We start from the raw sequence: 24527 nt of genomic DNA, 5'->3' as shown, positions 1-24527 counted from the left end.
GGCCCCCAGCCCCTCCTCCCTCAGACCCAGGGGTCCAGGCCCCCAGCCCCTCCTCCCTCAGACCCAGGGGTCCAGGCCCCCAGCCCCTCCTCCCTCAGACCCAGGGGTCCAGGCCCCCAGCCCCTCCTCCCTCAGACCCAGGGGTCCAGGCCCCCAGCCTCTCCTCCCTCAGACCCAGGGGTCCAGGCCCCCAGCCCCTCCTCCCTCAGACCCAGGAGTCCAGGCCCCCAGCCCCTCCTCCCTCAGACCCAGGAGTCCAGGTTCCTCTTGCCTCAGATCAGATTCTGGGTACTAAGGCCCCTTCCTCTACCACTCAGAATTTGGGGTACCGAGGCTTCTCCCTCAGGGCCCCAAGACTCCCTGTATCAGCCCCTCCTCCCTGAGTCCCCGGGTCCTGCCTCCCGCCCCCACTCCCTGGTAACCCCAGTGAGACTGCCCCACCGGTCTGCTGCTGCCCAGGAGACTGGGGAGCTGGGACTCTCGGCGCCGCTCTTGTCCCTTTGGGAAATGAAAGTCCCATCAGACTCGGCCCTTTCGGACCCGGACCCGAGCCCCTCCTCCCAGGGCTGCCTCCCTCCTCCCGCCTCATCCCCTTAAAATACCCGGGATCCCTATGGCAACAGGCGCCCGGCGACAGGTGCGGGTGTTATTTACGGGTCAAGCCCGAAATAGCCCCAAGGGTGGAGGGTGGGGGTGGGGGGCGGGCGGAGGCCAGGCCGGTGGCGGTGGCGGGCAGGGCCGGACGCTTCGGAGGCAGCGCGGAGCTGGGGTCGGCGCGGCGCCGAGGCAGGAGAGCGAGGGGGGCCCCGGCCCGGGAGTCGAGGGTGGGAGCCCCGAGGGGGGGCCCTGGCCTGGAGCTGAGCCTGGCGCGGACCTGGCCGGGAAGGCCCTGGGAGCCCGGGGGAGGGAGGCGGACTGATCCCGAAGGGGCGCAGCGTCTCTTTCTGGTCGCAGTTGGCCTCTGGACCGCGGGGGGCCTCCGTCCGGGTTTTCTGAGCCGCAGTGCAGACCACAGCCCCTTGGTGTGAGCCCCAGCGGGGACCCAGCCCCCACCCTGAGCCTCGGGGAGGCCCCTCAGCCTCCGTCTCTGGACTCCACTCTGTCTTCCAGCCACCAGGCCCTTTCCCAGCCTCAGAGACCGCGGGTCTTTTCTGAATGGCCGGGGAGACCCCCATTCCCTTTTCCTGAATTCCAGCGGGGCCTGGTCCTCCTCTGAGCCGCAGCTAGGGCTCCATGTGGATGCCGGGGTCCCACTGCTTCTCCGAGACCCGGAGAGAATTCCCACCTTCCCTTGGGAGCTTCCCGGGACCCCAGGTCTTCCTTTTCCGAATCCCAGAGTGTCCCCAAGTCCTCTCTTCTCAAACTCTAAACCCAAGGGAACCCAGGCCACATCTGCAAACACACAGAGGACCTCAGGTCCCCTTTCTGGGTCCCCCAAACTCTTAGCCGTAGTGGGGTGCTCAGATCTCTCAGGAAAACCAGTTTCCCTTTTGTGAACCCCCCAGCAGGGACCCCAAAGCAGCCCCCGGGAGCTGCAGGGAGCTTCAGCTGGCACCAGTTCTTCCTCTGGAACTCTTGGGAGCACCCCTCCTGGGAACCCAGGCTCCATCTGTAAGCCTGGGGCGGGGGGCTTGCTTTTCCTCTGGTCCCCATCTTCTTGGCCAAGTTCTTCAGGGCAGCCTAGACCCTCCTCTGAACCCCAGAGGTTTCCCCAGCCCCGGAGATCGTTTTTCTGTTCTGAACCCCAGAGGCAATCTTGACTTGCCCATCTGAGGTTCCAGAGAGGACTCGGGTCTTCCTCTTTCATACCCAGGGGAAACTGAGTCCCTCACCCCCTTCAAGACCCCAGGCCGCTCCCCGCTCCCGCCCCTGGAGGCCCCTCCTCGGCTCTGCCTCCTCCCGCTTCTCGACCCCACCGGCCAGAAGATGATGATGTGGTCCAACTTCTTCCTGCAAGAGGAGAACCGGCGGCGGGGGGCCGCAGGCCGGCGGCGGGCGCAAGGGCAGCTCGGGTCGGGGCTGACACCCGAGCGCGAGGGGAAGGTGAAGCTGGCGCTGCTGCTGGCCGCCGTGGGCGCCACGCTGGCGGTGCTGTCCGTGGGCACCGAGTTCTGGGTGGAGCTCAACACCTACAAGGCCAACGGCAGCGCCGTGTGCGAGGCGGCCCACCTGGGGCTCTGGAAGGTGTGCACCAAGCGGCTGTGGCAGGCGGACGTGCCCGCGGGCAGGGAGACCTGCGGCCCCGCGGAGCTGCCCGGAGGTAAGCGGTCGCCCCACTGAGCCCAGGGAGACAGGGAGGGAGAGGGGCCCGTGTCCCAGGAGAAAGCCCGCCCCAGCGACGAAAGCCTGAGCCGAGGAGGAGAGAGCTTGCATCCCAGTAAGAGCCGGCGCCCACATTGACCTCTGCTCTCAGAAACTGCTGAGAGAGAGCGAGAGAGAGAGCTCCCAGACACGGCCTAGGCCCCTAACTGGCTTACCCCCAGAGAACCTGTGCCTTAGAGCTTGCTTTCCTGCTACAGACCGTACCCCAAGACCAGAATGTGCCTGCAGGGAGTCTATGCCCCAGGCCATCCCGTACCCCTAGACCACGCTGTGACCTGAGACCCTCCCAAACGAGGCTGTACCCCTATTCTGTGCCTCTAAAGAGAGCCTGTGCCCCAAGACCATTCTGTGTTGCCAGTCTGTGTCCCAAGACCATCCTGTACCCCAACTATCCTGTACCCCCAAATCAGCCTGTCTCCAGCTACAGTCTCCATGCCCCCCAGAACAGTCTATACCCCCACACCAGCCTGCATGCTTCCACCAGCCTGTGCCCTCAGATCAGCCTGCACCTCCAGACGAGGCTATGGTTCCAGACAGTTCTGTGACACCCCAAAGACCCTGCACCCACACCGCCAATGTTCCTAGTCATCACTGGGTACCCCCCAGGCCAGTCTATGGCTCTAGAGACAGCCTATGTCCCCAGAAAAACCTTGCCTGTGTCCCCAGACCCAGCCTGTGATTCCAGACACAGCTGGTGTCCTCAGAGAGCCAGTGCCCACCCCAGGCAGCCTGTGCCCTCTGGAAATGCCTGTACCCTGGAGACAGCCCGTGCCCACTCTGCATGTGCCCACACACAGCCTGTGCCCTTGGAGAGGCAGCCTGGGCTCCTGGTGTCAGCTTCCTCTTCCCAGCCTGGAGACAGCTTGCACTCCCATCCTGTGTGCCCCGGGGAGACAGACGCCCACCCCAAAGCAGAACCTATGCCTGTTCCCCACCGACTGCTTCCACCAAACCGAGCTCTCACCAGACACCGCCCAACCGCCCAGGCCAGACCTCGTGCCTAATCTGCAATGTTCTTCACTTCTTGCCCTCTTTCCTCCACATGCCCAGACTGGATATTTCAGCCTTTCTCATTTTCTCTGAGATACACTCCCATACTCCTCACTTTCCCAGACGCGGCTGTTTTACCCCGGGGGTGCCGGAAAGCTGTCCCATACCTCCCTGACAGGACATGCCACGGCTTGTGCTTACACCAGGGGGATATTCTATACTTCTTGGGACCTGGATGAAATCTCGTTCTCCTCCACTGACTCCCCAGAGCCCATTTGGGCCGTCATGTATTTGATCAACCATATGAGATCTCCAGCACTCTGTGCTCCCCAAAGAAGGCCCTATAATCTCAGTGCCCCTCAAAGAATATGGCCTATTTTCCTGGGCTCCATATGAGAGTTCCCTCGTCCTTCACTTCTCCAGATGTGACATCTTATATGTGTAGAGTGCAAAATAGGATGTCCCAAGCCCGCCATAGGACAGGAGGATGCTAGACATCCCGGCTGTCAGATGCCCATTTGGTGTCCAGATAGGCTACCCTTAATCATTTTATTTCTGCAGATGGGCTATCTCTGGCCCCTCGGGCTCTCAAACAGGATGATCCCAAACTTTTGCAAAATGGGAGACCCAGTAATAAGAATATTAGATGCTTATGTAATGCCTGGTTCTGATCTAAGTGTTCTATGTACATTAACTCATTAACCATCATTTCTACACTGTGAGTTGTTATAATCATTCCCATTCCAGAGAAGAGAAAAATGAGGAGCAAGAAATCTCGGTGGCTCGGTCTGTGCACCCAGGATAGTTATATGGAATTTGTTTTGTTGCTGTTGTTGTTACTTGTTTGTTTGAGACAGAGTTTCGCTCAGCTCCCCAGGCTGGAGTACAATGGCATGTTCTCGGCTCACTGTAACTCCCGCCTCTCAGGTTCCAGCGGTTCTCCTACCTCAGACTCCCAAGTAGCTCACAGGCACATGCCACCACGCCTAGCTAATTTTTTGTAATTTTAGTAGAGACCATGTTGGTCAGGCTGGTCTCAAACCCCGGACCTCAGGTGATTCCCCCGCCTCGGCCTCCCAAAGTGCTGGGATGACAGGTGTGAGCCACCATGCCTGGCAGTTATATGGAATTCGAAGCTTGGTTGCCTCCATTCCTGACAATTGCATTATATCACATCTCACTGGTCCAGAAAGAGAACTCAAAGTTCTCGGGGCGATGGAGGGGATGTCCCATCCCACCTCACCACATCGTGTGGGGTCCCTCACATCCCTTGCTGTTCCCTCCATTGATCAGAAAGGACTTCAGTCTTCAACAGGGTCATCACCATCATCTCACAAAGCCGCCCCCTCAGAGGACACGTCACAATCTTCATTGTCTCGGAGAAATAACTCACACTCACCACTGCCCATCAAAAGACATCCCTATCTCCCTTGGCTACAAGTGGGGAATTTGGGGGTGGCCCTTACTCTGTGCTTTTCCAGATGGGATATGTCACGTCATATCTTGGGGTGGTCAAGAGTTGGGATGTCCTAAACTATTAGTAGCCAAAAGGGGATGCCAGACACCCTACATTGTCCCAGAAGGGCCATCACACCTCCCTGTGGATATAGACCGTGCTTCCCACAATGACTGCTTCGAAGAGAACCCACACCCTTCCCTCGGTGACATGAAGCATCCTTTACTCCTTTATGTTTGTTTGTTTTTTGAGACGGAGTTTTGCTCCCGTTGCCCCGGCTGGAGTGCAGTGGCACACACGATCTCAGCTCATCATAACCTCCACCTCCTGGGCTCAAGTGATACTCCTGTCTCAGTCTCTCAGGTAGCTAGGATTGCAGGCATGCGCCACGACGTCCAGTTAATTTTTATATTTTTAGTAGAGATGAGGGTTTCACCATGTTGGTCAGGCTGCTCTCGAACTCCTGACCTCAAGTGATCTACCTGCCTCGGCCTCCCAAAGTGCTGGGATTAAAGGCGTGAGCCACCGCGCCCGGCCCGGCACGCTTCACCTCTTGCTGCTGCGTAAGAACTCACACATCCCACGCCTCTGGCCCGATGTCTCACCCCTCTCCTCCCCTCAGGGTACTTGAGGAGTGGCCCACACCCCCTCACCTGATGCAGGGATTGATTTATTGTCCTTTCATATACTTGTTCAAATTGAGAAGTTCATTTTCACGTCCGAGGATTGCCTGGTCCCTCTTCTACGTCCTTTACTCCTGTTATTCTCGACCTCTCTTCTCCCTTTCTGTGCCTCAGTTTCCCCATCTGTAGAATACGAGAGTAGGTTACTCTAGGTGAATTCTGAGGGAATTTCTGGCTCTAAAATGCACTTCAGAAAGTGCTCCCCTCCCTTCTTTCCTTTATTCCTCCTTCCCTCTCTCCCTTTCTTCCTTTTTCTTTCTTTCTTTTCTGCACATGGGCTATCTCTGGCCCCTCTTTTTTTTTTTTTTTTTGAGATGTTGTCTCAAAATCTCTCTCTCTTTTTTCTTTTTTCTCTTTCTTTCTTTCTTTCTTTTTTTTTTTTTTTTGAGATGTTGTCTTGCTCTGTCACTCAGGCTGGAGTGCAGTGGTGCCATCTCAGCCCAATGCAGCTTCTGCTTTCTGAGCTCAAGCGATTCTCCTGCCTCAGCCTCCTGAGTAGCTGGGATTACAGGAGTGCACCACTATGCCTGGCTAATTTTTGTACTTTCAGTACAGATGGGATTTCACCATGTTGGCCAGGCTGATCTCGAACTCCTGACCTCAAGTGATCTGCCTGCCTCGGCCTCCTAATGTGTTGGGATTACAGGCGTGAGCCACCATGCCCAGCCCTGTGCTTTATTTTATATTATTTTTTCCTCATTCTTTCCCAGCTCATCTCTTAAATATGTTTGATAAACACTCACGGATATGTATTTTGACTTGGAAAATATATAGTGTTAGTTTATATGTGTGTTTTATATAAATGAGATCATGCTATCGATTTTGTCTAATCTTTGGATTTTTCTTTTTTTTGAGATGGGGTCTCACTCTGTCCTCCAGGCTGGAGTGCAGTGGCATGATCTTGGCTCACTGCAACCTCTGTCTCCCGGGCTGAAGCGATCCTCCTACCTTAGCCTCCCGAGTAGCTGGGATTACAGGTGTGTGCCACCACACCCAGCTGATTTTGGTAGAGATATGGTTTTACCATGTTGGCCAGGCCGGTCTTGAACTCCTGAGCTCAAGTGATTCTCCTGCCTTGGCCTCCCGAAGTGCAGGGATTACCGGTGTGAGCCACCATGCCTGGCCTCGGTGTTTGGATTTTTAAATTAAATTATTGTTATTACTTATGATTATTGTTTTGGTCAGCACTGTGTTTCTCCCGTCTCTCCATCTTGCTTTGGGTTATTCTAGTTCATGGCTATGTGCACCGCATAGATTTCGTCCCCTTATTAGATGGGCAAGTAAATGACACAGACACTCCCTGTGAAAATCTCTGGCTTGATTCTGACTCCATGTTACTTATGAACAGAGCTGCTGTAAACGTCCGCATATATGTTCCTGTTATTTTTTTTTTTTCCTAGAGGCGTACCCGGCAATGAAACTGTGGAGCCACGGGGTATGAACATTCTTCATTTCATAAAGTCCCTCAGAGCGCCTTCCCAAAAGACTAGTAGTACCCGTTTATACACGGAGTTTCCTCTTATCTATTCAAACGCTTGATATTCCCCTTTTCGTGCTGGCCGGTCTAATTGATGGAAGCGGTGCCTCCCTGCCGATTCAAGCTGCGTCTCTCTGATCCCTGGTGAAGTGGGGCATCTCCTCACGGACTTGTCAGTTACCCAGGCTTCCTCTTCTGTGAATTACTATTCATACCCTTCGCCCACTTGTCAACTGGGTTCTCTCTCTCTTCTTGCTAATCCGTGGGAGCCCTTTGTGTCTTCTATGTAGGAATCCTTCCCGAGACAGGAATGCTTTCTGAGTCTGTCACTCTTCTGCTACTTGTGTCTTGGTGTCCTTTGTTGAGTCATGTGGTTATCCATTTGTAATCCCCCTTGAACCCTCAACAAACCCATACGAAGCGGTCAGGAAAGAGATTATTATCTCATTTTAAAAAGGAAGAGCTAGAGGCCCGGAGAGGCTAAGGGTGCACTCAGGGCTGCAGGTCTGGAGCGCAGAGCCCTGGGTAGGAGCCCCAGCTCCTGGATGGCGGTGGCTTTCACATCTCTGGGCATCATTTTTTCCTTTGTGTATCGGGGAGGGTACTGTCCATGTTTTAGGCTCCTGTGAGCTGTGTGAAGCGTCCAGCCCTGAGCTTACACAAGGGACCTCATATCCTCATGTCTCTTTTTTTTCTCTCCTGCTTCCACAGAAGCAAACTGCACCTATTTTAAATTCTTCACCACGGGGGAGAATGCACGTATCTTTCAGAGAACCACAAAGAAAGGTGAGAACTTTTCACCCCATGGTGGGCGACAGGTGGGGGAAATGCTGAACTTGCTAGAGGAGTTCTAGAGAGAATTATCCCCTCCTCTGCTTTACCCCAGGGCGGGCCTCACGTTGAGAATCTGTGGATGTCCCCGGGGGAGTGCTGGCGGGAGAGTTAACGATGGGGACATGGTGCCCCAGAGCCCTGTGCCTGGAACTCTTTTTGTTTTGAGATGGAGTCTCGCTCTGTTGCCCAGGCTGGAGTGCAGTGGCTCGATATCAGCTCACTGCAACTCTGCTTCCCGGGTTCAAGCGATTCTCCTGCCTCAGCCTCCCGAGTAGCTGGGACTATGGGCATCTGCAACCATACCCAGCTCATTGTTGTATTTTTACTAGAGATGGGGGTTTCACCATGTTGACCAGGCTGGTCTCTAACTCCTTCCTGACCTCAGGTGATCCGCCTGCCTTGGCCTTCCAAACTGCTGGGATTATAGGCATGAGCCACCACACCCAGCCATGCCTAGAACTCTTAACCCATCTCTGCCTGTGCCACGTTCTGGGTAACCATGGGCAAGTCGCAGCCCCTCTCTGTGGATAGCACCTGGACATCTCACACATGCGCACATATCACATGCTAACCACAGCGCCGGACACTCCATTTGTAAGAACTCCAGTCCTCGCAGTAGCTCTGCAGGGCAGGGACTTTATCTTCCATCTTCCAGAAGCCCAAGAATGATTACAATTATTTTTCTCAGGAAGTGGCAGAGGTGGAAGCAGGATTGAGACCCAAATAATTCTGACTCTCAAGGAGCACTCTACTAAAGAATTTTCTGAGGCCAGGTGCGGTGCTCACGCCTGTAATCCCAGTGCTTTGGAGGCGGGCAGATCACTTAAGGCCAGGAATTCCAGTGTGGCCAACATGGCGAAACCTCGTCTCTACTAAAAATACAAAAATTAGCCGGGCATGGTGGCACACACCTATAACCTCACTACTCGGGAGGCTGAGGCAGGAGAATCACTTGAGCCTGGGGAGGCGGAGGTTACACTGAGCTGAGATTGTGCCACTGCACCCCAGCCTGGGCCACAGAGCAAGACTCCATCTCACAAAGAAAAAAAAAAAGAATCTTCTGAGAAGATCTTCTGAGAAGATTATGAGAAGACCCTGTTTCCGTGCTGACCCATGTGGTAGCCATGGCCCCACGTGGCTCCGGCACACCTTGAATGTTGCAGGTGTGACACGGAACTGAGTTTCTAATTGTGTTTAATTTAAATTTATTTCACGTGGAGGCCACATGTGGCAAGTGGTGGATATACTGGAAAATGCTGCTCTAAACACTTGGCACTTTTTAAAAAATTCATCTTGTATTTGTATTTTTTATTTATTTATTTATTTATTTATTTTATTTTTGAGATGGAGTCTCACTCTTTTGCCCAGGCTGGAGTGCGGTGGCGCTATCTTGGCTCACTGCAACCTCCACCTCCCAGGTTCAAGCAATTCTCCTGCCTCAGCCTCCCGAGTAGCTGGGATTACAGGTGTGCGCCATCACAACCGGCTAATTTTTGTATTTTCAATAGAGATGGGGTTTCGCCATGTTAGCCAGGTTGGTCTCAAACTCCTGACCTCAAGTGATCCTCCCACCTCAGCCTCCCAAAGTGCTGGGATTTTAGGTGTCTGGTCCACAGGAGGGAATTTAGACTGAGAAGGGTTCAGCCTAAATACCTACTGGAATCTGGAAAATCCTACAAGAATCTTCCATGTAGGAAGTGGTTGGGGAGAATTCCAACCTGGATAATTCCATTCCACTGTAGCACACTGACTTTGCCATTGTCTCCCACACACCCTACTGCCTCAGTTTCCTCACCTGTAAACCAGTGGTAACCAGATCCTAAATAAATATTGGCAATTTTCAACTCTTTCTCATCCTGGCCCTCTCCTCCCTTTGCTCAGTGACTTTAGATAAATAACTGACCCTTTCTGAGTCTTAATTCCTTCAACCGTGTAAGTAAAATGTTGGATTGGATGATCTTCTACTTGAAAATTCTTCTCTTATCCTAAATCTTACATCTTCCTGGTTCTGGGTTCCTATCGGTGAATCCTCCTCATTCCCTACATCCCATGTTCTCTCTTCTTTCCTCTCCCTTCCTGGCAGAGGTGAATCTGGCAGCTGCGGTGATAGCAGTGCTGGGCCTGGCAGTCATGGCCTTGGGGTGCCTCTGTATCATCATGGTGCTCAGTAAAGGTGCAGAGTTCCTGCTCCGAGTTGGAGCCGTCTGCTTTGGCCTCTCAGGTGAGGGTTCAGAGCCTGGAGGCTGAGGAGGTTGCATGCTGGGAGGATCTCCAGGTGCTGTTGCATGCTGGGAGATGGGCTCTCCGTGCACTGTTGCATACAGGGAGATGGGGGCTCTCTGCACTGTTGCATGCTGGGAGTAGGGTCTCCACACACTGTTGCATGCTGGGAGGTGGGATCTCCAAGCCCTGTTGCATGCTTGGAGTTGAGGGGAAGCTCAAGGTCTATAGTAGGTTCAAAGATGGGAGAACCCCAACAACAGGGGTAAGAATTGGAGGGTATCCAAACACCGTTTTAGATTTGGATCTGGGATCTCCAAGAATTGCTGCATGCTGGGAGATGGGATTTCCAGGCACTGTTTGTTGCATGCTAGGAGCTGAGAAAGCTCAGGGACTGTAGACATCTAAAACACTGGAGAGTTCTAAGCCCTGTTGTTGGCTGGGAATTGGAAGCTGTCCAAATACTTTTTTAGGTTTGGACCTGGAGTCTCAAACACTGTTGCATGCTGAGATGTTTTGAACATTATAGCGTGTTGGGAGGTCAGGGAAGCCCAGGGGCTATAGTAGGCTCAAAGGTGGAAGAGTTCCAAGCCCTATTGCTGGCTCAGAATTTGATGGTCTCTAAATGCACGTTTAGTTTTGGGACTTGAGGTCTGCAAGGACCGTTGCATTCTCCGGAGCTGAAAGTCTAAATAAAATGCTGCGTCTTATGAAATGTAGACCTCGGTAATGAACAACATTTCAGTGTATTGCACTTCCACTTCAAATCCTTACAACAGCTCTACTAGGTAGGGCTTACTGTCCCCCATTTCATGTATTTATTTATTTTTGAGACTGAGTCTCCCTCTGTCACCCAGGCTGGAGCGCAATGGTGTGGTCTCGGTTCACTGCAACCTCCGCCTGCTGGGTTCAAGTGATTCTTCTGCCTCAGCCTCCTGAGTAGCTGAGATTACAGGCATGCACCACCACCCCCAGCTATTTTTTTGTATTTTTTGGTAGAGACGGGACTTCACCATGTTGGCCAGGCTGGTCTCAACCTCATGACCTCAAGTTATCTGCCTGCCTCTGCCTCCCATAATGCTGGGATTACTGTCTGAGCCACCACACCCAGCCTCCCCCATTTTATAGAGGAGAAAATTGAGGCTCAGAGAAGTCAGATGAATTACTCATGGCCACACAATCAATGATGGCAGAGGTGGGTTTTTAAACTCGGTTTCCTTTTCTTCTTTTTCTTTTCTTTCTTTTTTTATCTCTTGAGATGGAGCCTCACTCTGTCACCCAGGCCGCAGTATAGTGGCATGATCTCAGCTCACTGCAACCTCTGCCTCCCAGGTTTAAGCAATTCTTCCACCTTAGCTTCCAGAGTGGATTGCAGGTGTGCACAACCACACCCAGCTCATTTTTGTACTTTTACTATTGACGGGGTTTCGCCATTTGGCGAGGCTGGTCTTGAACTCACGACATCAGTTGATCCATCTGCCTCAGCCTCGGCCTCCCACTCGGCCTTAAACTTGGTTTTCTTATACCAGAGTGTGTCTTCTCACTGTACCTTCATATTGCATTTTGGGAACTATATTTCTGTGGGATCTCTGTAGGTTCAGATGGAATGAAGGCCTACCCGGGAGTCAGGTGGTCTAGGTTCCAGCCTAATCTGTGCCCAGAATCACTATGTGACTTTGGAGAGGTTCCTTTTATTTTCCGGGTCTTGGTTTTATTATTGGATCAAATGTTTTCTTTCTTTTTTTTTTTTTGAGACAGATTTTTGCTTCAAAACATGTAATTCATACACAGATGTGAAGAATAAGATGTCTAAGGCAGGCTCTGGGAGGGGGACGCAGAACAAGTTTTGCTCTTGTTGCCCAGGCTGGAGTGCAATTGCGTGATCTTGGCTCACTGTAACCTTTGCCTCCCAGGTTCAAGTGATTCTCCTGCCTCAGCCTCCCAAGTAGCTAGGATTACAGGCCCGTGCCACCACGCCCAGCTAATTTTTGTGTCTTTAGTAGAGACAGGTTTTCACCATTTTGGCCAGGCTAATCTCAAACTCCTGACCTCAGGTGATCTGCCCGCCTTGGCCTCCCGAAGTGCTGGGATTACAGGTGTGAGCCACTGTGCCCAGCCCCTCTCTCTTTTCTTTCTTTTCCACCCTCTTTCCCTTCCTCTCTCCCTCCGGTCCTCTGTTTCTCCATTTTTTTAATTTGTCCGTTCATTTAACAAGTATTTCTTTAATATCCAGTGAGTCCTAGATGCTGTGCCTGGAGCCGCTGAGGACGGAATGATGAATAAGATAAAGGTGATTCTTGTTCTCATGGCATTTTTAGCTCGGTAGGAATTTGGTGCTGGCGTTATTATCGAACTCACACCTGCATTACTCCTTGGGGTGCACAGGAAGATGTTTATATAAGTGTTTTATGGGCCGGGCACCGTGGCTCACGCCTATGATCCGAGCACTTTGGGAGGCCGAGGCAGGCAGATCACTTGAGGTCAGGAGTTTGAGACCAGCCTGGTGAACACAGTGAAAGCCCGTCTCTACTAAAAATACAAAAATTAGTCGGACGTGGTGGTGGGTGCCTGTAGGCCCAGCTACTCAGGAGGCTGAGGCAGGAGAATCACTTTAACCTGGGAGGTGGAGGTTGCAGTGAGCCAAGGTCGTGCCACTGCAGTCCAGCCTGGGTGACAGAGCTAGACTTTTTCTCAAAAAAAAAAAAAGTGTTTTATGAAAGTATTGGGCACAAAAATTTTCTGCAAATTGTACAACCAAATGAAAGTGAAGGAGGATTCGATGTTGTCAGTACTGTGGTTATATTGGATATCAGGCATTGGGGTGGGTTGGGCTTCTGAGGTCTCCCTAGATAAAGGGACATGGTCAGGTTGTATTGTTTCCCTCTTTGTAAAATATCTATCAGCTGTTCTATATTTTAGAGGTATGAGACAGAGAAGCCATTGTGGATTTATAGTGCAGTGGGAGACAGAAATGAGATAAAGAGACAATAGTCATATAAATCAATATATATTCGTTACTACCAACTGTGATGAATGCTATAGATAAAAAGCAAAGAGTCGGAGAAAAATGTGTTACAAAGAGACCCACTGTAGATTTAGGTGGCAGTGATTAGTGAAGGCTTCCCTTCAGAACATGTAATTCATACAGGGACGTGAAGAAGAGGATGTCTAAGGCAGGCTCAGGGAGGGGGAAGTGGAATATTGTTCCAAGCGGCATAAAGGTCTCCAAGCTTGAACGAATCTGGTGCATTGAAAGCCCTGCTTCGCGTTGTGAGTGTGTGGGAGGAGCAGCTTGAGAGGAGGCTGGAGAAGCCACAGGAGCCAGACCCATGTGCCTTTTCATTTATTTTATTTATTTTTGAGATGAAGTCTTGCTCTGTCACCCAGGCTGGAATGCAGTGGTGCAATCTCGGCTCAGTACAACCTCCACCTCCCAGGTTCCAGCGATTCTTCTGCCTCACCCTCTCAAGTAGCTGGGATTACAGGTGCCCGCTACCATGCCTGGCTAATTTTTGTATTTTTAGTAGAGACGGGGTTTCCCCGTGTTGGCCAGGCTGGTCTCGAACTCCTGACCTCAGGTGATCCGCCCGCCTCGGCCCCGCCAAAGTGCTGGGATTACAGGCGTGAGCCACCGCGCCTGGCCTATTTTATTTTAAATTATTTATTTATTTATTGAGATGAGAGTCTTGCTCTGTCACCCAGGCTGGAGTGCAGTGGTGCAAACTCGGCTCACTGCAACCTCTGCCCTCCCGGGTTCAAGTGATTCTTTTGCCTCAGCCTCCTGAGTAGCTGGAACTACAGGCGCCCACCACCATGCTGGCTAATTTTTGTATTTTTAGTAGAGACAGAGTTTCTTTATGTTGCCCAGGCTAGTCTCGAACTCCTGACCTCAGGAGATCCATCCGCCTCAGCCTCCCAAAGTGCTGGGATTACAGGCGTGAGCCACCGTGCCTGGCCCCATGTGCCTTTTTAGATCATACCAAGGATGTCAGGCTGGCCTGGGAGGGGATATCTTGGCATGGCTGAGAGAATAGTCCATGGTGTGGCCCTGGCCGGGCTCAGACCCATGCCCCACCGCCCTGGGCCTCAGTTTCCCCAACTGTAAAGGAGGGAGCATAATGATACTTACTTCGTAAGGCTGAGTAGAAGAGATGAGATCTGAAGAAGGCATTTGGTTAGACTCTTGCCTCAGGGCCAGTGTGTCAGGCCCACAGTGTGTCAGCAAACTATGTCCCATGGGCCAAATCCCACCTGCCACTTTTTTTTTTTTTTTTTCTGAGACAGGGTTTCCCTCTGTTGCCCAGGCTGTAGCGCAGTGACACAATCATAGCTTCCTGCAACTTCAGTCTCCTGGGCTCAAGCCATCCTCCCACGTCAGCCTCCCATGTAGCTGGGACTCTGTGCACCACCGTGCCTGGCTAATTTTAAATCTTTTTGTAGATAGGGGGTCTCACTATGTTGTGCAGACTGGCCTCGAGCAGTCCTCCCTCTTGGGCCTCCCAAGGTGTCGGGATTACAGGCATGAGCCACCGCACCTGGCTTCTGTTTATTTTTGTTTGACCCATGAGCTAAATAGTTGGTGGGAAAAAAAATCAAAGGAATACTATTTCAGGACATGTGGAAACTACATGGAATTCAAAATTCAGTGTTCCAAAAAGAAAAATTCTGTTGGACTACAGTCACTCCATTCACAATGTATTACCTACAGCTGCTTTTGCACCGCAGAGTCCAGCGTGGTGACAGAGACCGCACTGCCCATAAAGCCTTAGATAGATTCCTACTACCTGGCCCACAGGCTCGCCGACCCGCGGCTTAGACCAAAAAGCCAGACATTACCCTTGGTTCTTCTGTTGTCTTCACATGTATCTCACATCCATTCCACCAGCAAATTCTTTTTTTTTTTTTTTTTGAGATGGAGTTTCACTGTTGTTGCCCAGGCTGGAGTGCAGTGGCACAATCTCAGCTCACTGCGACCTCTGCCTCCCTGTTTCAAGTGATTCTCCTGCCACAGCCTCCTGAGTAGCTGGGATTACAGGCATGCACCACCACACCCGGCTAATTTTGTATTTTTAATAAAGATGGGGTTTCTCCGTGTTGGTCAGGCTGGTCTCGAACTCCTGATCACAGGTGATCCACCTACCTCGGCCTCCCAAAGTGCTGGGATTACAGGCGTGAGCCACCGCGCCTGGCCGTCCACCAGCAGATTCTACGGGTACTACCTCCAAAACATAATTCGAATGCAAAGACTTTCCTCTATTTCAGCATGACACTAATCCAAGCCACCGCCGTATTTCCCCGAGGTAATTTCTATGGCCTCCTAATTGTTCTCTATGCTTCTCCTTCCAACTTCCTCAAGCCCATTCTCCACAGAGCAGCTAGGGTGATACTTCTGTCTTTTAAATTTTAAATGTTTCTGGACAGGATCTGGCTCCGTCGCCCAGGCTGAAGGGTAGTGGCACAATCACAGTTCACTGCAGCCTCAACTTCCTGGGCTCAAGCAATCCTCCCACCTCAGCCTCCCGTGTAGCTGGGACCACAGGCACACGCCACCACACTGAGGTAATTTTTTAAATTATTTGTAGAGATAAGGTCTCACTATGTTGCCCAGGCTGATATTGAATTCCTGGGCTGATCTTGAATCTTCTCGCTTCAGCCTCCCAAAGTGTGGGGATTACAGGTGTGAGCCACCGTGCCCGGCCAAGTGATACTTCACTATCATAAATCAGATCATGGATCCCCCGCAGAATAAAAGCCACGTAAATTCCTACTGTAGAATAACATGGTTGCAGGGCCTCCCATGGCCTACTCCTGGCTCCCTGTGAGTCCATCTCCTGCCATCTGCTCTCCCTGCTCCAGCACGGCGGCCTCGTTGCTGTTCCCCAGACCCGCTAAGCTCATTCCTCCCTCAGTGTGTTTTGCACTGCTGTCTCCTCAGCCTGGAATGTTCTCCCACTGGCACTTCAAATGTCTCATTTCCTCATATTACCTCACATTATTTAAGTCCCTGGTCAAATATCACCACCTCAGAGAGACCGTCACTGACCATCATGTCTAAAGGGGACTCATTTGGTATCCAAGAAAATGTTAAAAAAAATAACGAGAGAGAGAGAGAGAGTGTGTGTGTGTGTGCGTGCACAACTGGGCATGGTGGCTCACACCTGTAATCCCAGCATTTTGGGAGGCTGATGCAGGTGGATCGCCTGAGGTCAGACGTTCTAGACCAGCCTGGCCAACATAGTGAAACCCCATTTCTACCAAAAATATAAAAGCTAGCTAGTCTCATAACCTGACCTCAAAAAAATAAATAATTAATTAAAAATAAAATAAGGACCGGGCGCGGTGGCTCACGCCTATAATCCCAGCACTTTGGGAAGCCGAGGCGGGTGGATCATGAGGTCAAGAGATGGAGACCATCCTGGTCAACAAGGTGAAACCCCGTCTCTACTAAAAATACAAAAATTAGCTGGGCATGGTGGCGCGCGCCGGTAATCCCAGCTACTCAGGAGGCTGAGGCAGGAGAATTGCTTGAACCCAGGAGGCAGAGGTTGCGGTGAGCCGAGATTGTGCCATTGCACTCCAGTCTGGGTAACAACAACGAAACTCCGCCTCAAAAAAATAAATAAATAAATAAATAATAAAAATAAAATAAACCACCAGGCACGGTGGCTCACACCTGCAATCTCAGCACTTTGGGAGGCAGATCACAAGGTCAGGAGATCGAGACTATTCTGGCCAACTTAGAGAAACCCCATGTCTACTAAAATACAAAAAATTAGCTGGGCATGGTGGCAGGTGCCTGTAATCCCAGCTACATAGGAGGCTGAGGCAGGGGAATCACTTGAACCCAGGAGGCGGGCGTTGCAGTCAGCCGAGATTGCGCCACTGCACTCCAGCCTGGTGACAGAGTGAGACTGTCTCCAGAAAAAAATAAAACAAAATAAACCAGACATGGTGGCTCACGCCTGTAATCCCAGAATTTTGGGAGCCCGAGGCTGGCAGATCACTTAAGGCCAGGAGTTCGAGACCAGCCTGACCAACATGGTGAAACTAAAAATCTCTACTAAAAATACAAAAATTAGCCAGGCATGGTGGATGGCACCTGTAATCCCAGCTTCTCGGGAGGCTGAGGTGGGAGGATTGTTTGAACCTGGGAGGCGGAGGTTGAAGTGAGCTGAGATCGTGCCACTGCACTCCAGCCTGGGCAACAGAGCAAGACTCTGTCTCAAAAAATAATAATAAAATAAAATAAAAAAGAAAGAAGAGTTATTACCAGCTGGGACCTTACCCTGCCTTAATTTTCTTCACAGAATTGATCACTACACGAAATTCTCTATTTATTTCTGCCTGTATTCATTTGCCAGGGCCACCATAAGAAAGTTTAAGCCTGGGTGGCTTAAACAGCAGAAATTGATTTTCTCACCGTTCTGGAGGCTGCAAGTCTGACACCAAGGCGTCATCAGGGTCCGTTTTTTCTGAGGCTTCTCTTCTTGTCTTGTAGATGGCAGTGTTCTCCGTGTATCTTCACATGGTCTTCCCTCTGTACCTGTCGGTGTCCACATTTCCTTCTCTTTTTGTTGTTGTTGTTGTTGTTGTTGTTGAGATGGAGTCTTGCTCTGTCGCCCAAGTTGGAGTGCAGTGGTGTGATCCTGGCTCACTGCAACCTCCACCTCCTGGGTTCAAGAGATTCTTCTGCCTCAGCCTCCTGGTGGCTGGGACTACAGGCACGCGCCACCATGCCCAGCTAATTTTTGTATTTTTAGTAGAGATGGGGTTTCACCATGTTGACCATGCTTTTCTCTAACTCCTGAGATCCACTTACCTTGACCTCCCAAAGTGCTGGGATTACAGGCGTGAGCCACCACGCCTGTCCTTAACTTAATTATCTCTTTACAGACTCTATGTCCGAATACAGCCACGTTCAGGGGTACTTGGGGTCAGGACCCCAAAACATGAACTTTTTGTGGAGGACACAGTTCAGCCCCCAACAGTGCATTTAACTGATTATCGCCCATCTCTCCATCTTGGATGAAACTCCAGAAGGGCAGGGACTTTGTGACAGTGTCATTTATGTGTTATATTATATGTATTTTGTAGCTGAGCTCAGTGAAGATCTGTCAAATGAATCAAAGAATGCATGAATTAGGTCTGCTGTGGTAGCTCACACCTGTAATACCGACATTTTGGGAGGCTGAGGTGGGAGGATGGTTTGAGGCCAGGAGTTTGAGACCAGCCCAGGCAATATAGCAAGATCCTGTCTCTAGAAAATAAAATGAAATAACTAGCTACTCAGGAGGCTGAGGCAGGAGGAGGGCTTGAGCCTGGGAGGTCAAGGTTGCAGTAAGCTACGATCGCGCCATTGCACTCCAGCCTGGGTGACTGAGACCCTGTCACTAAAAGAAGAGAAAAGAAAAGAAAAAAAGAATGAATTAGGAAAGGAATGAGGGGGGGGTCCTTGTCTGCATGCTTTTCTATCTCCAGTGCTATCGTGTTGACTGCGTGGAGCAAAGAAAGGGCTTTTGAATCTTGCATTCACCAGCCCTCGATCACAACCACAGTGAATGGCCAGGTGCAGTGGCTCAGCCCTGTAATCCCAGCACTTTGGGAGGTGGACAGATCACCTGAGGTGAGGAGTTCGAGACCAGTCTGCTCAACATAGTGAAACACTGTCTCTACTAAAAATACAAAACTTAGCTGGGCGTGGTGGCGTCAGCCTGTAATCCCAGCTACTCAGGAGGCAGAGGCAGGAGAACCTCTTGAACCCAGGAGGCAGAGACTGCAGTGAGCCGAGACTGTGCCGTTGCCTGGGTGACAGAGGGAGACTGTTTCAAGAAAACACCCAAAACAATGAACAACCAAACAGAAAAAAACGCCACAGTGGGGCCAGGGTGCAGGGAGGAAGGAGGGTCAGGAATGGGGGTTGGGGCAGGACTCCAGGGTCTGGAGGGGCGGTGGCTGGATGCACGACTCATCCACGACTCAGACGGCCCTGCAGGACCCGGCCCCTGCCCAGCTCTGCAATTCCATCACGGCTTCTCTCCCCAACCCCTACTCTCTCCTAGCCCCAACCCCACTGAGCTTTCTTCTTTGCTTCAAACCCCCTGTGTTGCGTCCTCCACAGGGCCTTCACGTCACCCACTGCTTCTGCTCAGAACAGCTGTGGCTTCGTTTTGTTCATGAGTGGGTTCTTTTCATGCTTCGGGTCCCAGCTCAAACAGCTTTTCTCGACACCATCCAAAGTCCCTGCTCCACCCCTGGGTGCCACTTTCTCTGTTTCTATTTCCTTCTCCTGCCTCACCCTCTGAGATGATCTTATCTCATTTGTTTATTTTGGACATTGCAACCTGGCAGCCTGCAGGCCCTTGGCGGCCAGGGGAGGTGCTTTGTTTGCCGGGCAGTGTATAAAGAGTTGACATTTAAAGGTTGGGAGAAGTCCCATAAAAATAATAATCATGTAAGCAATTATGGGCTGGGCGCGGTGGCTCACGCCTGTAATCCCAGCACTACAGGCGGCCGAGGTGGGTGGATCACTAGAGGTCAGGAGCTCAAGACCAGCCCGGCCAACATGGTAAAACCCCGTCTCTACTAAAAAAAAAAAAAAAGAATTAGCCAGACATGGTGGTACACGTCTGTAATCTCAGCTACTCAGCAGACTGAGGCAGGGGAATCACTTGAATCCCAGCTACTGGGGAGGTGAGGCGGGAGAATCAGGAGGTGGAGGTTGCCATGAGCTGAGATTGCACCATTGCACTCCAACCTGGGCGACAGAGCAAGACTCTGTCTCAAAAAATAAACAAAAATTTTGAAAATCTAATGAACCATATTCACCCCGCAGTGCTGCGAACACCAGAACGCATTTTTCCCCCCTAGCTGTGACTCGGTATCTGCCTTTTCATCATTTCTGTGGCATCGATTCCCTTCACATTGCCATCACCCCCATCCACCTTCAGAACTATTTTCATCCTCCCCACTGAAACTCTAGACGCATTTAACACCAACTCCCCTTCCTCCCCTTCCCTCCGGCCCTCGGCAACCAGCCTTCTACGTTCTGTCTCTATGACTTTGTGTCTTTTTTTTTTTTTCCTTTATCTCCAGCTTCCCAAATGCTGCCTGCTATATAGTAGGTGTTTAGTAAGTATTTGTTGAGTGCACGCGTGGGAAGGCGCCAGGGAGGGCGGGAGGGCCGGGAGAGGAAGGCGGAGATGCTCAGACGCAGCTGGGGCCCCGGGCCTGATCCGCCGGTCCTCTCTCCCGCAGGCCTGCTGCTGTTGGTGAGCCTGGAGGTGTTCCGGCATTCCGTGAGGGTCCTGCTGCAGAGAGTCAGCCCCGAGCCTCCCCCGGCCCCACGCCTCACCTACGAGTACTCCTGGTCCCTGGGCTGTGGCATGGGGGCCGGCCTCATCCTGCTGCTGGGGGCTGGCTGCTTTCTGCTGCTCACACTGCCTTCCTGGCCCTGGGCATCCCTCTGTCCCAAGCGGGGGCACCGGGCCACCTAGAGCCACACGTGAGACTTCTCTAAGCAACCACCAAGCTTTTTGATCTTCTCCATCGTGCCCTCAAGATCTTTCTGCCCCATCTCCTAGAGAAACTGTGTTCTCCTCACTTGGGGCCTGTGTTCTTTGACACACCCACCTCCTGTCCCCTCATCCTCTCTCCCTCTGTAAATACGTTTTTCTCGGTGGCTGTATGTGGGTTGCTTGGGGGTGGGATGGGAAGAGGCTCTTTGCAAACGAGGGTCCCCCGGGAAGACTGGCGGGGACCTGATGGGGTAACGGGTGTGGGGTTGGCGGGGTGAGGTCGGGGGTCTTGGGTGGGAGTTGGAGGCCCTTTCATTTCCCAGGTCTGGATCTATTTGCTTGCCGGGAGAGACTTTTTACAACTCATCTGCAGCTCAGGGTGGGGCTGCGGGAGACAGGGAAGGATGCCAGGGTCTGACCCGGCTGTGTCTGATTTGGGATTAAAGGTCTGGAGATTTAACAACTTTGGTTTGGAGTCTATTTGTGACGTGATCACACATTCCGGGGTAAAGAAAAGGAACTCCAGCTACGCTCCAGAAACATACCAGGTACGAGCCCAGAAGTCATGTGAAAACGAGACCATATACAGTGGCTGAGAGTGTGGAAAATACTATGTGTGTGTGTGTGTGTGTGTGTGTGTGTGTGTGTGTGTATATATACTTTTTTTTTTTTTTGAGACAGAGTTTTGCTCTGTCGCCCTGGCTACAGTGCAGCAAAATGATCTTGGCTCACCGAGACCTCCGCCTCCTGGGTTTAAGCAATTCTCCTGCTTCAGCCTCCCAAGTAGCTGGGATTACAGGTGCCTGCCACCACACACAGCTAATTTTTGTGTGTTTTTTTGTCTAGAAGAGATGGGTTTCACCATGTTAACCAGTCTGCTCTCAAATTCCTGACCTCAAGTGATCCACCTGCCTCCTCCTTCCAAAGTGCTGGGATTACAGGCGTGAGCCACCGCACCCGGCCCAGATTTCCCCTTTATACTTGACCCCCAACATGCTGGATTAAGATTGACCCCAATGACCTCATTTTAACGTGATTACCTCTGTAAAGGCCCTATCTCCAAATGAGGCCACATTCTGAGGTACTTCAGGGTTAGGATCCACCATATATCTTTTTTTTTTTTGTGGGGGGGAACGTTCAACCTTTAACAATGTGTAGATTCTAAATTGTGTTTTCTGGGTGGGCCTGGTGGCTGACACTTGTACCCCAGCACTTTGGGGGGTCCGAGGCGGGCAGAGCACCTGAGGTCAGGAGTTCGAGACCAGCCTGGCCAACATGGTGAAACCCTATCTCTACTAAAAATAAAAAAATTAGTTGGGCATGATGGTGGGTGCCTGTAATCCCAGCTACTAGGAAGGCTGAGGCAGGAAAATTACCTGAGCCCAGGAAGCGGAGGTTGCAGTGAGCCGAGATCGCGCCACTGCACCCCAGCCTGGGAGGCAGAGCGAGACTCCGTCTCAGAAAAAAGGGGTGGGGCAGTGGGATTGGTTCAGGAGCCTTCTGAAGAAGGAGATACCGAACTTCAGTCTTGGAGATGAATAACAGAGAAAGCAGAGGAAGTCAAGGGCGTTCCAGGTGGGCGGGAGGGCTTGGAGGGAAACAAGATGAAAAGCGTTATGAAGATGGAAACGCCGATGTTCGGAGTGAGATACGGGAATAGTGAGAGGGGTTGTGGTGAGCTGTCTTGTGAAGGAGGTGGGGAGACTTAAATGCTCAAAGAGTAGCTCGGCCTTTATCCTGAGGGTACTGAGGAGCCATGGGAGGTTGCTGAGCAGACATGCTGGCATCAGGTCGAGGGGTTGACAGTTTCTTATTCTTAAAGTTACAAAATTGCAGACGCAGAAGACAGACCAGTGGTCGACAGTGGTTAAGAATAGGATGAGTCTGGCCGGGCGCAGTGGCTCACGCCTGTAATCCCAGCACTTTGGGAGGCCGAGGCGGGTGGATCACGAGGTCAAGAGATTGAGAGCATCCTGGACAACATGGTGAAACCCCGTCTCTACTAAAAATACAAAAAATTAGCTGGCACGGTGGCGCGTGCCTGTAATCCCAGCTACTCAGGAGGCTGAGGCAGGAGAAGTGCCTGAACCCAGGAGGCAGAGGTTGTGGTGAGCCGAGATTGTGCCATTGCACTCCAGCCTGGGTAACAAGAGCGAAACTCCGTCTCAAAAAAAAAAAAAAAAAGAATAGGATGAGTCTGGCCGGGTGCGGTGGCTCACGCCTGTAATCCCAGCACTTTGGGAGGCCGAGGCGGGTGGATCACGAGGTCAAGAGATCGAGACCATCCTGGACAACATGGTGAAACCCCGTCTCTACTAAAAATACAAAAAACTAGCTGGTCACGATGGTGTGCGCCTGTAGTCCCAGCTACTCCGGAGTCTAAGGCAGGAGAATCACTTGAACCCTTAAAGTGGAGTTTTACAGGCGCCCACCACCATGTCCAGTTAAAATAAAAAATTAAAAATAATTTTAATTACAAAATTAAAAATAATTTTTGTGTTTTTAGTAGAGACTGGGTTTCGCCATGTTTGCCAGGCTGGTCTTGGACTCCTGACCTCAGGTGATCTGCCCACCTTAGCCTCCCAAAGTGCTGGGATTACAGATGCAAGCCACAGTGCCTGGCCTGTCTTTTGGTTATAAGCCATTTTAACTGGGTGAGAGGAGAGATATCTCATTGTAGTTTAGACAGGGATTGTGGCGCACACCTGTAGTCCCAGCTACTCGTGAGGCTGAGGTGGGAGGATGACTTGAGCCTGGAGGCTGCAGTGAGCCATGATCATGCCCCCGAATTACAGGCTGGGCAACAGACCCTGCCCCCAAAAAATAAAATAAAAATCACATCTGTGATCCCAGCACTTTGGGAGGCAGAGGCGGGCGGATACAAGGTCTGAAGTTCAAGAGCAGCCTGGCCAACATGGTGAAACCCCGTCTCTACTAAAAATACAAAAATCAGCTGGGCGTGGTGGCGGGCACCCATAGTCCCAGCTACTCAGGAGGCTGAGGCAGGAGAATCGCTTGAACCCAGGAGGCGGAGGTTGCGGTGAGCCGAGACCGTGCCACTGCACTCCAGCCTGGGCGACAAAGTGAGACTCTGTCTCAATAAATAAACAAGTAAATAAGCTAAACTAGGGTTGCCAGACTCCATGCAGGATGCCCAGTTGGTTTCAAATCTCAGACAAGCAATGACTACAAAGTCTAAGTGCAGCCCCAAAACGGCATGAGATGAACTTACATTCAAGGTTTTTTTGTTTATCTAAAATTTTAATTTAACTGGGCATCCTGTATTTTAATTTACCAAGTCTAGCAATTCTATTTTAGAAGAATCCCTCTGTCTGCTACGTGGAAAGCAGATGGTCAAGGCGGTACATGAAGGTAGAAGCAGGGAGATGGTTTAGGACACCCCGTTGTGATCATCTAGGTGAGAAACCTGAGTCACACCACAGGGTGCCAGCGAGGCTGAGGACCCACCCCGTTCCCGGCCCCGCCCCTCCCGCTGCCCTTCCCAGACGTGACACAATCCTCGTGAGATCTGTGCACAGAGCATGGGAACTGCACAGAATCTCACAATATCAGCCTAACAATTACTCACGGCCTACTCATTTTTGGTTCAAGGACCACAAGAGCGCTGAAATGTGAGGCGTGCAAAGCCGCAAGATAGGGAGGGCTTCCTCATTTGCTTATCTCCCTTATCGGTGTTAGAAAGGCATTTTCCACATTGCACTTTCTTTTCCATTTGGATAAAAATGCAAACTTCTAGGCTGGACGCGGTGGCTCACGCTTGTAATCCCAGCACTACGTGAGGCCGAGGCGGGCGGATCACCTGAGCTCAGGAGTTCAAGACCAGCCTGAGCAACACGGAGAAACCCGCGTCTTGACTAAAAATACAAAAACTAGCTGGACATGGTGGCACGCTCCTGTGATCCCAGCTACTCTGGAGTCTGAGGCAGGAAAATCACCTGAACCCGGGAGGCGGAGGTTGCAGTGAGCCGAGGTTACCCTACCTCACTCCAGCCTGCGCAACAGAGTAAGAC

At 51.5% G+C, this 24527-nt stretch overlaps 1 protein-coding gene across 3 annotated transcripts; it reads left to right on the top strand.

Annotated features, from left to right (window-relative positions):
• The first annotated feature begins 713 nt into the window (after positions 1-713).
• On the top strand, positions 714-20956 carry CACNG6 (calcium voltage-gated channel auxiliary subunit gamma 6). 3 transcript variants are annotated; one of them, XM_012474677.2, is made up of 4 exons: positions 714-2260; positions 7640-7714; positions 9846-9983; positions 20237-20956. In XM_012474677.2, exons 1-4 carry the CDS (start codon positions 1927-1929, stop codon positions 20473-20475), a joined length of 786 nt encoding a protein of 261 aa, XP_012330100.1. In that variant the 5' UTR covers positions 714-1926; the 3' UTR covers positions 20476-20956. The 3 variants fall into 3 exon arrangements, with proteins under 3 accessions (XP_012330100.1, XP_012330101.1, XP_012330102.1); XM_012474678.2 differs by lacking the exon at positions 9846-9983 and having other exon boundaries at positions 916-2260; positions 20237-20953; XM_012474679.2 differs by lacking the exons at positions 7640-7714; positions 9846-9983 and having other exon boundaries at positions 916-2260; positions 20237-20953.
• The last annotated feature ends 3571 nt before the right edge of the window (positions 20957-24527 follow it).

This window comes from Aotus nancymaae, unplaced genomic scaffold (assembly GCF_030222135.1).
Source record: "Aotus nancymaae isolate 86718 unplaced genomic scaffold, 86718_ANA_hifiasm-v0.15.2.pri h1tg000028l, whole genome shotgun sequence".
Taxonomy (NCBI): domain Eukaryota; kingdom Metazoa; phylum Chordata; class Mammalia; order Primates; family Aotidae; genus Aotus; species Aotus nancymaae.
Note: the sequence above shows the minus strand (reverse complement) of the source record. Positions and strands in the feature narration are given on the sequence as shown.